Source organism: Babylonia areolata, chromosome 7 (assembly GCF_041734735.1).
Source record: "Babylonia areolata isolate BAREFJ2019XMU chromosome 7, ASM4173473v1, whole genome shotgun sequence".
NCBI classification, from domain to species: domain Eukaryota; kingdom Metazoa; phylum Mollusca; class Gastropoda; order Neogastropoda; family Buccinidae; genus Babylonia; species Babylonia areolata.
In genome coordinates, this window is record NC_134882.1 from 40,510,361 (window position 1) to 40,523,310 (window position 12,950).

Sequence of the window (12,950 nt, forward strand, 5' to 3'; positions counted from 1 at the left end):
AGTTGCAGCCCACAACCGTAGAAGATGACGGTGCTGTATTCATGAAACAAGCTCTTTTCAGTATTGATGAAAAAGACAGTAACCAGACAGAAGGAAGAGGGATAGGATTACTCAATGAAAGTGAAACAATTGTGAAACAGTTTGATGTTAATGACTCATATATTCTTCCCAGTGAATCAGACTGCACACATTTAAACTGCAAAACAGAGTTCTTTTTTTTTTTTTCTCAGTTCATGTTACATGAGAAGTTACATTGTGGCCTAATGAAAAACCACACAAATAATAAACATACTCATCACATTTATCATGAATGCCAGAAATGTAATATGCAAAAAGTATGAACTGCAGATTATAAATTATACGTAAACCAATATAAAAAAAAGAGGGCGCTAGCCAGCGGGACGAAGGGGAGGTTACCTACTTCCGGGAAGTTATCGGCCGAAGTTGCTTTCGTTTTCTCCGCATAGGCGGATAGTAGTTTGCACAGGACAGGAATGTCAGACCCATGCCGGAGTCTGCACTAGTTGGGTCACGGTAAGTATGTTATTTAAACGTAATTTTAGATAGAAAATTTCCTTTTACAATGACAAATCTAACAGAGGCTGTGACTGTATTATAAGAAACTAAAGAGGTAGCAGAGGTGGGTGAGGGTGTGACAGTGATGAGGTGAGGGTGTGACAGATTGATGTCATGATGGTGTGACAGTGATGAGGTGAGGGTGTGACAAATTGATGTCGTGATGGTGTGACAGTGATGAGGTGAGGGTGTGACAGTGATGAGGTGAGGGTGTGACAGGTTGATGTTGTGAAGGTGTGACAGTGATGAGGTGAGGGTGTGACAGTGATGAGGTGAGGGTGTGACAGATTGATGTCGTGATGGTGTGACAGTGATGAGGTGAGGGTGTGACAGTGATGAGGTGAGGGTGTGACAGGTTGATGTTGTGAAGGTGTGACAGTGATGAGGTGAGGGTGTGACAGTGATGAGGTGAGGGTGTGACAGATTGATGAGATGATGGTATGACAGTGAGATGAGGGTGTGACAGTGCTGAGGTGAGGGTGTGACAGTGATGAGGTGAGGGTGTGACAGATTGATGTCGTGATGGTGTGACAGTGATGAGGTGAGGGTGTGACAGTGATGTAGTGAGGGTGTGGGACAGTGATGAGGTGAGGGTGTGACAGTGATGAGGTGAGGGTGTGACATTGATGAGTGATGAGGTGAAAGTGTGACAGTGATGAGGTGAGGGTGTACCTTTCAGATGTGGCTGGCCCTGGCCTCGCTGTGTGTGTTGGGACCTGACCATGTGGAGAGGCTGTCCTCTGGGGAGTGGGTCAGCAGTCCTGACTCTGTCCATGGAAAACCCAGGGTAAAGCTATGCACTGTACTCGAGCTGTGTGTCTGTGTGGGGTTGGTGTGTGAATGTGTGTGTGTGTGTGTGTGTGTGTGCATTTATGTGTGTATACGTGTGTGCATGCATGTGTGCATGTACCATTTTCAAAAGGACAATTCATCAGAATGTGTGTGTGTGTGTGTATGAGAGAGAGGAAATGTAAGTAATGATGACAGCAACTTAGCTTTTTCTGTTTGGTTTCAGTTGAGATATGTTTGCAGAGTATGAATATTTCCAGTTGTATCCCATTCTCCTTCATACTTACTTGTGTATTTACTGCAAGCAAACTGAAATTAGCAGTTCTCACATTTTCTTTGAATTGCTACTGAGAATGGCATCTGTATTTTCATCAGCTGGGAAGTTCAAGAGTCCTAACAATTAACAGACAGCAGCAATAATTCATATAGATTTATGCATGCAGAGACATCTGTCATATATTAAATGTTTTCATATATGCACATGCAACTTGACTTAATGTAAGACTTTTATGTTGTCCTGCAGAATGCGTTGCATTTGTATTATGACATTTTCCGATAATTACTATTTAGACAAAACAGGGGCTGATGGTGGTGGAAATGTTCTGAGAGTTTGACAACTTTTTTTTTGTCTCTCTCTCTGCCAGCCAACATGCGATAACCATGACGACAGCGTGACCCCAGCCATCATCCTGTGTGCCGAGTGCGGGAACCTGTGTGCTGACTGTGACCGCTTCCTTCACCTGCCTCGCAAGATGCGCTCCCACCAGAGACAGGTGAGAGAGGTGTGCATGGCTCACCGGGGACAGGTGAGATAGGTGTGCATGACACCAGAGACAGGTGAGATGGGTGTACATGACACCAGAGACAGGTGAGATAGGTGTGCATGACTCACCAGGGACAGGTGAGATAGGTGTACATGACACCAGAGACAGGTGAGATAGGTGTGCATGACCACCAGGACAGGTGAGATAGGTGTGCGTGACTCACCAGGGACAGGTGAGAGAGGTGTGCATGACTCACCAGAGACAGGTGAGATAGGTGTGCATGACACCAGAGACAGGTGAGATAGGTGTGCATGACTCACCAGGGACAGGTGAGATGGGTGTGCATGACACCAGAGACAGGTGAGATAGGTGTGCATAACTCTTCAGGGACAGGCGAGAGAGTTGTGCATGACTCACCAGGGACAGGTGAGCATGACTCACCAGAGACAGGTGAGATAGGTGTGCATGACTCACCAGAGACAGGTGAGATAGGTGTGCATGACACCAGAGACAGGTAAGATGGGTGTGCATGACACCAGAGACAGGTGAGATAGGTGTGCATGACTCACCAGACAGGTGAGATAGGTGTGCATGACTCACCAGAGACAGGTGAGATGGGTGTGCATGACACCAGAGACAGGTGAGATGGGTGTGCATGACACCAGAGACAGGTAAGATAGGTGTGCATGACTCACCAGAGACAGGTGAGATGGGTGTGCATGACACCAGGGACAGGTGAGATAGGTGTGCATGACTCACCAGACAGGTGAGATAGGTGTGCATGACTCACCAGAGACAGGTGAGATGGGTGTGCATGACACCAGAGACAGGTAAGATAGGTGTGCATGACTCAACAGGGACAGAGAAGAGAGTTGTGCATGACTCACCACGGACAGGTGAGATAGGTGTGCATAACTCTTCAGGGACAGGTGAGATAGGTGTGCATGACTTCAAACAGACAGGTGGGGTAGGTGTGCATGACTCATCACAGACTGGTGAGAGAGGTGTGCACGACTCACCACAGACAGACAGATGCATTGATTGTTATACAAGAAACAAAGGAGATGGGTGTTTGGAAGACTGGAAGTGTGAAGGATAGGGGCTTCAGAGTAATTTCTGATCCGTTTACTTTTTTTTTAATTCAGAATCTTGTTTAATGGTGCACTTGTGTTTTTAAAAAAAGAAGTGAGTCCCTGTGATAACACTGATATGGTTTGACTATAAGGCTGTGTGTGTTTGTGTGTGTGTGTGTGTCGGGGAGGGTGATATGGTTGACCATAAGGCTGTGTTTGTGTGTGTGTGTGTCGGGGAGGGGGGGGGTATGATATGGTTGACTGTAAGGCTGTGTGTATATGTGTGTGTGTGTTGGGGGAGTGCAGGGGGTGGTAAACTTTCACAGTTTCATTTTTTCTGGAGTACTTAGTCTGTCAACACCAAAATTGAAGAAACAGAAAAGGTTCACCTGGTGATGTGGCGATTATGCAGGTGTTCAAAGAAATGATTTACCTGGTGAGGTGGTGATTGCACAGGTGTTCAAAGAAATGATTTACCCGGTGAGATGGTGATTGTGTTCAAAGAAATTATTTACCTGGTAAGGTGATGATTGTGTTCAAAGAAATGATTTACCTGGTGAGGTGATGATTGTGTTCAAAGAAATGATTTACCTGGTGAGATGATGATTGTGTTCAAAGAAATGATTTACCTGGTGAGGTGGTGATTGTGCTCAAAGAAATGATTTACCTGGTGAGGTGGTGATTGTGTTAAAAGAAATGATTTACCAGGTGAGGTGGTGATTGTGCAGGTGTTCAAGGAAGAGGAGGAGGCGATCAAGGTGGACCTGCATGAGGGCTGTGGTCGCACCAAGCTGTTCTGGGTCATGGCTCTGGCAGACTCCAAGACTCTCAAGGCCATGGTTGAGTTCCGTGTTGGTGAGTTTTCCTGAACTGAGGGTTGTCCTACTTTGTGTTTCTAGTTCAGTGGTGACCATTCACTGCAACAAATAAGGAGTGAAAGATGATTTGAAGTTAAAAAAAGAGAATATTGCTGTTCCATCAAAGTGGTCAGTGAGGGAAGGCGGAGAGGTTGGAAGAATGTTTTCTGCATGATGTGTGCTGTCTTGCTTCAGACATGCTGCTTTGTTTGGCCTGTGTGGACTTGAAAAAGCAAAAATACAGAAAAGGATTTTTTTTTGTGTGCTTTTTTCATCTGAAATTTATATACACTCATGTAGGACAGATTCCACAAGTGAGAATAAAAGGAATGTCAGAGAGTTACCTTCGCTGCTCTCTTTGTTAGGTTTAAAAGAAAGAAAGAAGAAAAACGGCTGCTGTTTCAGTGGTCGAATGCGTTTTGAACAGGACAAGTTCAGCTGTGTTGATGTGAGGATACAGATTTCACTGGTGCTTTGTTGCTCTATGAAGACTTCAACTTGGGTGCACTGCGTTTTTGTGAGAAGCATGAGCACTGAGTGGTGCTATGTCTGCATGTGAAAGCTGGTGGCCTAGAGGTAATGCGACTGCCTGGATGGTGAGAGGATTTGACTTGGGGAATCAAGTCCCACACTTGTCAGTATTTTCTCCCCCCTCCACTAGACCTTGAGTGGTGGTCAGGGTGCTAGTCGTTTGGATGAGACGATAAGCCAAGTTCCCATGTGTGCTTCATGTACTTTGCACATGGTATAAAACCCATGGCAACAAAAGGGTTGGCCCTGGCAAAATTCTGAAGAATAATATATATATATATGTGGCTTTATTGTGCGTGTGATTAAAGCCTGAATTAATGACACAGGAAACAAATAATGAATGCCTGTTGTGCAAGTGACTCTGTATTTGTGAAGCGCTTAAGAGTTTGGTCTCTGACTGAAGATAGGCACTGTGTAAGTACAAGCATTGCGGGGAGATGTGTTGGTGTCTGTGCAGGCAAGACTGAAGGTAGGCACTGTGTAAGTACAAGCATTGCGGGGTGATGTGTTGTTGTGTTGTGTATGCAGGCAAGACTGAAGGTAGGCACTGTGTAAGAACAAGCATTGTGGGGTGATGTGTTGTTGTGTTGTGTATGCAGGCAAGACTGAAGGTAGGCACTGTGTAAGAACAAGCATTGTGGGGTGATGTGTTGGTGTGTTGTGTATGCAGGCAAGACTGAAGGTAGGCACTGTGTAAGAACAAGCATTGTGGGGTGATGTGTTGGTGTGTTGTGTGTGCAGGCAAGACTGAATGTAGGCACTGTGTAAGAACAAGCATTGTGGGGGTAATGTGTTGGTGTGTTGTGTATGCAGGCAAGACTGAAGGTAGGCACTGTGTAAGAACAAGCATTGTGGGGTAATGTGTTGGTGTGTGTGCAGGCAAGACTGAAGGTAGGCACTGTGTAAGAACAAGCATTGAGGGGTAATGTGTTGATGTGTGTGCAGGCAAGACTGAAGGTAGGCACTGTGTAAGTACAAGCATTGAGGGGTAATGTGTTGGTGTGTGTGCAGGCAAGCAGCACAACGCAGCAGCTACAGGCACGTGCCGCTTCTGTGGCAGCCCCAGCAGTGGAGGGTTGCTGGCCCTGGGCAATGTGTGCTCTGACCCCGACTGTCAGGTCAGAGGTCATGATGTTATCGCTGTGTCTGTGGCTTGTCTTGTCTTCTGTTTGGTCGGTGGACCGTGTGTGGAACGTTTCACATTCCCTCTCTGTTTTGCTGTAAGTTTTATATGCCTGTGTAAGGATCGGAGAACTGTGTGAATATTGTAGTCTGTCTTTCATTACTGCTTTGTCATGCCCCTGAATCAGACAAGATCAGACAAGATTATTCTCTCAGATCAGTTAAGAATTGATGTGTTCACTCAGTTCTGTTATAAACAATCTGTTTCTCCATTTTCCATGACCTGGACTCTGAGCTAGCTTGCTGGTGTTTGTAAAATGTGTGTGTGTGTGTGTGTGTGTGTGTAGCAACCTAGTGTGGTGTGGTTTTATGCATGTGTGTAGTGGTGTGTATGTATCAATGTGGTGTGGTGTAGTGTTGTGTGTGTGTAGTGATTTGTGTTTAGCAAGTGTAGTGTGGTGTAGCGTTGTGTGTGCAGTGGTTTGTGTGTAGCTGTGTGAATGTTTCATTTGGTTGTCCATTCTGTGCATTTGGCTTTGAATGTTATGAGCTTTGGGCCATATGAGAAGCACTACAGAAATATCCAAATATTATCACAATATCACATCAATTTTACCCAGGATCCTGCACCCCCAACTGAGTTCCACTGTCCTTAATATTTATCCTCACAGACTGTGTGCACGACTGCTTCAGTGTTGTGAAAGTAATCAAACACACTGAGATGTCCAAATATTACGATATAAAAGCAATTTATCCAGGATTTACTCCCCCACTGAGTTCCACTCTCAACATTCATCCTCACAGACTGTGTGTGTACATGACTACTTCAGAGTTCTGAAAGTAATGACACACAGAGAAATATCCAAATATCATTACAATATAAAATCAGTTTACCCAGTTCCTACACCCCCCTGACTGAGTTCCACTCTCCTTGATATTTATCCTCACAAACTGCATGCACAACTGCTTCACTGTTCTGAAAAGTAACCACGCATGGTGGATATATGACTGTTTTCCCCCATGTACAGAACCATGCCAAAGAGGCGTGCGTGAAGACTCTGGACTGCGGCCACCCGTGCGGAGGCATTCTGGATGAGGAGCAGTGCCTGCCGTGCCTCCACCGGTGCCGGCCGGCAGACCAGGACGTGCTGAAGCAGGATGCGGACGACATGTGCATGATCTGCTTCACGGAGGCCCTGTCGGCTGCCCCGGCCATCCAGCTCAAGTGTGGCCACGTCTTTCACCTCCACTGCACTCGCATGGTGCTGGAGAAGCGCTGGGTGGGGCCCCGCATCACCTTTGGCTTCTCCCTCTGCCCCATCTGTAAGGTGAGAAGGCTTGGACTTAACCTGTAAGGTGAGAACATCTGTGAGGTGAGAACAGGTGGCACACCTGTAAGGTGAGAATGCTTGGACTTGTCTGTAAGGTGTGGCTTTGACCAGAGAGTGTAGAATGAGGGAGAGGGCACACTCCCTTCTTTCCCCTATGTGCAAAACTGAAGCCTCGCTCGCTCGCGGCGCGCCGCGTCCCTCACCACCCTCTCCCTTCCCCCAGACAGTAGATAGCACCCAGGCGCAAAGGAGAAGCAACACAGAAAAAGCATGTGCGTATGTTGACTGTCTGCGGCATGTCCCCCAAAATAAATACGTGGGTTATCGACATAATTTTGCAGATTCTCCATAGGTTTTAAAAGAGATACAGCAAAGAGAGAGAGAGAGAGAGAGACTTACTATTAAATTATCGAAATTACCCACCCAGTTGGTGTCGGGATCCACACAGACGAAAACAAAGGTGTCATATCCAGCCGTAAACTTTCGCCTTTCTCCTTGAACCAACAGCCGACACGACAAATAGCACCAACTACCACAGGAACTTTGCTTCAGATACCTGATTTCAACCTTTCTGAGATCACTTACTAAAATTTTATAATGTTAAGGCAGTATATTTGTAAAAGTCAGTAGTAATTTTGCAAGTCAATGCCTAAGGAAAATTCAGATATGACACAGCTTGAGCAGTTTTCTGTTTTGCCTGCCACTTGAAGACGCAAACTTTCTGTTATTGTCTTTCTGGTGTTGGCTGCCAGTCAACCGAGGGGCCAGGAACAGGATCAGGCACTGGAAATGAAAATTAGTTTATGACTATTACACACACACACACACACACACACACACCATTCCAGAAAATGTGTGAGAGATACAAATAAACAATAGCTGAGAGAGAGAGAGAGAAACACTGACAAGGCGACAGAAATAATGACATATATGTTCATTTATGTTTTACCTTTTCACTCTCCTCATCCACACCCCACACAATGTGATATACACAGTTCTAAATAATATTATCGCAGAGATAACAAGTCTGACATAATTATATCAAAATACTTGTACATATAAAAGCTACAGCAATTTAAAAACATACAAATATATACAGTAAATTAAATTACCTGCTTTTTCCTGTGATTCATGGCTGGTTCTGGCTTTTTTGGAACTTGCAGGGTGATCCTGTCGACAGGGCATTTTTCTTTTTGTTGTGACTTTAGGTGGTGGATTTGGAATGTTGAATAATGTGGGGACAGCATTCCACACGAGACTCAATTTTTCCGCACTGGGATTCATAAACTGATTTGGCTCAAAATGTTCAGAGCAAAGTTTGCAGTTAGTGTACAGGTACTCGCTGGTTTTTCCCTGTAGATCAGCTCGCCTGGTGTTCTGAACCCACTTTTTGCATCTGTACAAAAAAAGCAATATAGCATTTCAATATTTATTTTCATTCAGTTTTCAATTTATAGAAACTGGTATCATTTCATCCTCAGTTGTTCTCTTCATCCTTCTCAGTACTATTACTACTACCACGACAACAACAACTACTACTGATGATGATGAAGATGATGATGATGATGACAAAGCTGGTGCTGCTACTACTGCTGCTGTTGCTGCTGCTCCTGCAACTGCTTCTACTATTACTGCCATTCCTGCTAAACTGAGTGATTACTGATTACTAGAAAGATTTGACTGGCGTCTACTGCAAGTAGTGATTACTATTACTATGACTGCTAGCTGAGCAGTCTACCATAACCACTACACTACAACCATAGCAACACATTCAGTGTTGCATAATTATATCAATGCATCACTATGGTTCTAATCACTAAAACAGTGCCTCATTTTGGGTTCAGTTTTGATGCCGCTCTAATGTTGTCTGTCCCAGACCCAAAGTCACAATCACAAAACGTCACGGATACCTTTCACAGCTCTACTTTCGGTTTTGCTAAAAACTACTTTCACTTTGCACACTCGGCTAAACAAAGCTCTGACTAACGAATGTAATAACGACATAAATGTCCATATCAACACGATACTTCATTAAACAAAATCATGAAACGCTTACCTGTCTTCATCTTTGGGAAATCGGAACAATGTCCATCCTTTTTTGCGCGAGTTTTTGCAGTTTACAGCAGAACACCAAGCCATTTCCTCTGCTGCCGTAACTGTCTGGCCGCTTGAGGGCGCATACTATTTCCGGGCGAGAGCTGCTCGCGCGGCGGCTTCACGCGAAGCGCTGAGTGATTCATCTCGCTAAGTTTAGTGCCTCTGCTTTGACTCATCTGTAAGGTGAGAACACTTTACCTGTAAGGTGAGAACATCTGTGAGGTGAGAACGCTTTGACACACCTGTAAGGTGAGAACGCTTGGACTTGTCTGTAAGGTGTGGCTTTGACTCATCTGTAAGGTGAGAACACTTTACCTGTAAGGTGAGAACATCTGTGAGGTGAGAACGCTTTGACACACCTGTAAGGTGAGAACACTGACTCATCTGTAAGGTGTGGCTTTGACTCATCTGTAAGGTGAGAACACTTTACCTGTAAGGTGAGAACATCTGTAAGATGAGAACGCTTTGACACACCTGTAAGGTGAGAACACTTTGACTCTATAAGGTGAGAGCATCTGTAAGGTGAGAACTCTTTGACTCATCTGTAAGGTGAGAACATCTGTTCCATCTGTAAGGTGAGAACGCTTTGACTCTATAAGGTGAGAGCATCTGTAAGGTGAGAACGCTTTGTCTCATCTGTAAGGTGAGAACATCTGTTCCATCTGTAAGGTGAGAGCAAAAAGTGAGGTGCGATATCTTCACCCAGCTGTTGTTAGGTCAGTGTGAGATAGAGCACTTTACTCTGATTTTCCTCACTCTTTCCAGGTGTAAATGGATACCTGACTTCAGTGGAGGAAGGTTTAAAAGTGGTGGAAGGAGATGACCAGGCCCCAGCCTTTCTGTGCTGAGCCCTGGGCGCAATGAATATGAAATCACTGTCCCCATGTCTGGAGAAGGCCATGGGACATTTATCCATTTTATTGTGTGGCAATGTGAGATTAGAGCCCAGTGCCACACTATATCTTCACCCAACTATTATTCTGTTACAGTGTGAGATAGAGCATAATGCTACACTATATCTTTACCCAACAGTGCCACACTGTATCTTTACCCAGCTATTATTCTGTCACAGTGTGAGATAGATAGGGCACAGTGCCACAGTGTATGTTCACCCAGCTGTTATTCTGTAACAGTGTGAGATAGAGCACAAAGTGCTGCGCTACCTGCTGGACCCACTGCGGCAGTTGTACGACGACGTTCGACGCAAGGCTTTGATGCGATTGGAGTACGAAGGTCTTCACAAGGCTGATGCCATCACCCGGCCGGGGGGACGCTTCTTTGAAGATCCTGCCTCCTTTGCCATGGAGAGATACGCCTACTATGTGTGCTACAAGTGTAACAAGGTGAGTGTGTGTCTTTGTTTTGTCTTAGTTTTATCTGTGGTGTTTTGTTATATAGTGGATTTTCAGGTTGTCTTTTCCTCATCATTTTCATTGTTAAAAGAAATCAGATTATATGGGTGGGTCCCACATTGAAGTAATTACTGTTGTCCTTAGGGAGCATAATAGCTGGTGTCCTACACATGCTCAGTCAGAACAGGAATTGCTGAAGACGGTATACCAGAAAGATCCAGCTGCATTGTCAGGACTTCTCTGGTAGATGGCTTCATGGTAACCTAGTGCCGATAGTTCCATATGGATTGCAGAACAAACCCAGTAATGTGTGTCTCTGTGGGGGCTGGTGGGTGATAAGCGATGATTGATGGCAAGGAATTTGGGCATCTGAACAAAAAAACATCACAAACTGCACCATCAGTTAAAAGCATCATATACTGCACCATTTCATGCAACAGTAAGTTGCTGCTCTTTTGCTGTTTTTGTTTGTGAAAACATGGTACTGAAATGTGCTTCTGTTGTTTGTGAAAACATGGTACTGAAATGTGCTTCTGTTGTTTGTGAAAACGTGGTACTGAAATATGCTTCCTAACAATGCCTTGCAGAGTATATCACCCCCAGTATTTTAGGTGAAAGGACAGAAGCACATACTCTGGGTTAGCACACTCACTGCTCTGTCCTTTTCAATGCTTGTTTTCAGAGGGTCTGAATTGTACCAGATCAGCAGTGATGTGAGTGATGATGTTTCAGGCTTACTACGGAGGAGAGGCACGGTGTGAGGAACAGGCTGGGGGAGGAGACGTGTACGACCCCAAAGAACTGGTGTGTGGTGGTTGCTCCGATGTGTCCCGGGCTCAGGTATGTTATTTTGATCTTGTGTACACTCAACAACATGAACTTCAAACCAAACCGTTCTCTTCATATTTAAAACCCATTGTTTGAAACTCTGTGAATGCTGCAGATTGAGAACAGTTTTGAAAATGCTGATGGGATTTACATGAGTGGATGCGTGTGGGTTGGGAGGGTGTGATGGGGGGCATAAATCTTTCAGTAACATTTTAAAATAGTTTGTGGGAACCTTTATCATTAAAGAGAGGAACATGATACACATTATGCTGCAAAACATGCACATTGTTAAGAGTCATTTTACTGGGGGGTTTTCTGTACTCCTCCCATGAGTTATTTTACTAGTTGTTGTTTTTTTTCTGTTCTCCTCCCATGAGTTATTTTACTACTGTTTTTTTTCTGTTCTCCCCTGCCCATTGACCAGATGTGTCCCAAGCATGGATCGGACTTCCTGGAGTACAAGTGCCGGTACTGCTGCTCTGTGGCTGTGTTCTTCTGCTTTGGCACCACACACTTCTGCAACCAGTGTCACGATGACTTCCAGCGTGTCACCAACATCCCCAAGACTAGTCTCCCCCACTGCCCTGCTGGTTAGTTCACTGCTTCTGCCGGTCTAGGCTGTTTGTGTTTTTTTTTTAAATCATTGAAGGGTTGCTTTTTCATAGCCCTTATAGAAATGATTGTATGATTATATTCAGAAGTTTCCACTCTTTATTTATCTATTATACTGCTCAGCATGTAAGCATTTGAAAGGAAATTTTCTTCCTAAAATTAGTGCAGACTCCGGCAGGGGTCTGACATTCCTGTCCTGTGCAAACTATCCGCCCATGCGGAGCAGACGAAACTATGGCCGATAACCTCCCGGAAGTAGGTAACCTCCCCTTTGTCCCGCTGGTTATCGCCCTCTTTACAACATAATTTGACCACAAACAAGAACGCCAGAGAATCGACAGACAGACAGAAAATACGAAAAAACAGCCGTATGAAGAGCACAGGTACAGGAGTCATGATGGCTGCCGGAAAAAGAGGGCGATAACCAGCGGGACAAAGGGGAGGTTACCTACTTCCGGGAGGTTATCGGCCGTAGTTTCGTCTGCTCCGCATGGGCGGATAGTTTGCACAGGACAGGAATGTCAGACCCCTGCCGGAGTCTGCACTAGTTGGGTCACGGTAAGTATGTTATTTAAACGTAATTTTAGATAGAAAATTTCCTTTTAATCTGAGTAAGTTTCTACTTTGAAGCAGGAACAGTGTTCTTTATGAGGAAGTATATTATGTGAATGTTTGACAAACTGTGAATTGCAGCCCATGAAATGATACAATGGTAGGCAGTGAAAAAATCTGAGGGTACAGGATTGAATACCAGACTTGCCAGTCTTTTCTCCCCCTCCACTAAATCTTGTGTGATGGTCTGGATGCAAGTCAGCTGGATGAAGCCATACACTGAGGTCCTATGTGTAGCATGCACTAAGCACTCGTAAAAGAATTTGTGGCAACAAGATTGTTGTTCCTGGCAAAATTTCATGGTAAAAATCCACACAAATACATGTGTGTGTGTGACTGAAGCCACGGCTGAATAACACAGGAGGCAGCTCTCAGTAGGCTCTGCCCAGGTAGGCAGCTTGTGCAA

The 12,950-nt window shown here is 44.8% G+C and overlaps 1 protein-coding gene across 26 annotated transcripts in view; it reads left to right on the forward strand.

The window, feature by feature from the left end:
- LOC143284031 (E3 ubiquitin-protein ligase MYCBP2-like) overlaps window positions 1–12,950 on the forward strand; it is a 151,835-nt gene that overhangs the window by 136,498 nt on the left and 2,387 nt on the right. For all 26 annotated transcript variants that reach the window (XM_076590599.1, XM_076590608.1, XM_076590604.1 and 23 more), the window contains 8 exons: window positions 1,256–1,363; window positions 2,010–2,138; window positions 3,931–4,057; window positions 5,602–5,708; window positions 6,741–7,040; window positions 10,274–10,483; window positions 11,225–11,332; window positions 11,745–11,910. In XM_076590599.1, the coding sequence (XP_076446714.1) occupies window positions 1,256–1,363; window positions 2,010–2,138; window positions 3,931–4,057; window positions 5,602–5,708; window positions 6,741–7,040; window positions 10,274–10,483; window positions 11,225–11,332; window positions 11,745–11,910 (1,255 nt within the window). The remainder of the gene's footprint in view (window positions 1–1,255; window positions 1,364–2,009; window positions 2,139–3,930; window positions 4,058–5,601; window positions 5,709–6,740; window positions 7,041–10,273; window positions 10,484–11,224; window positions 11,333–11,744; window positions 11,911–12,950) is intronic.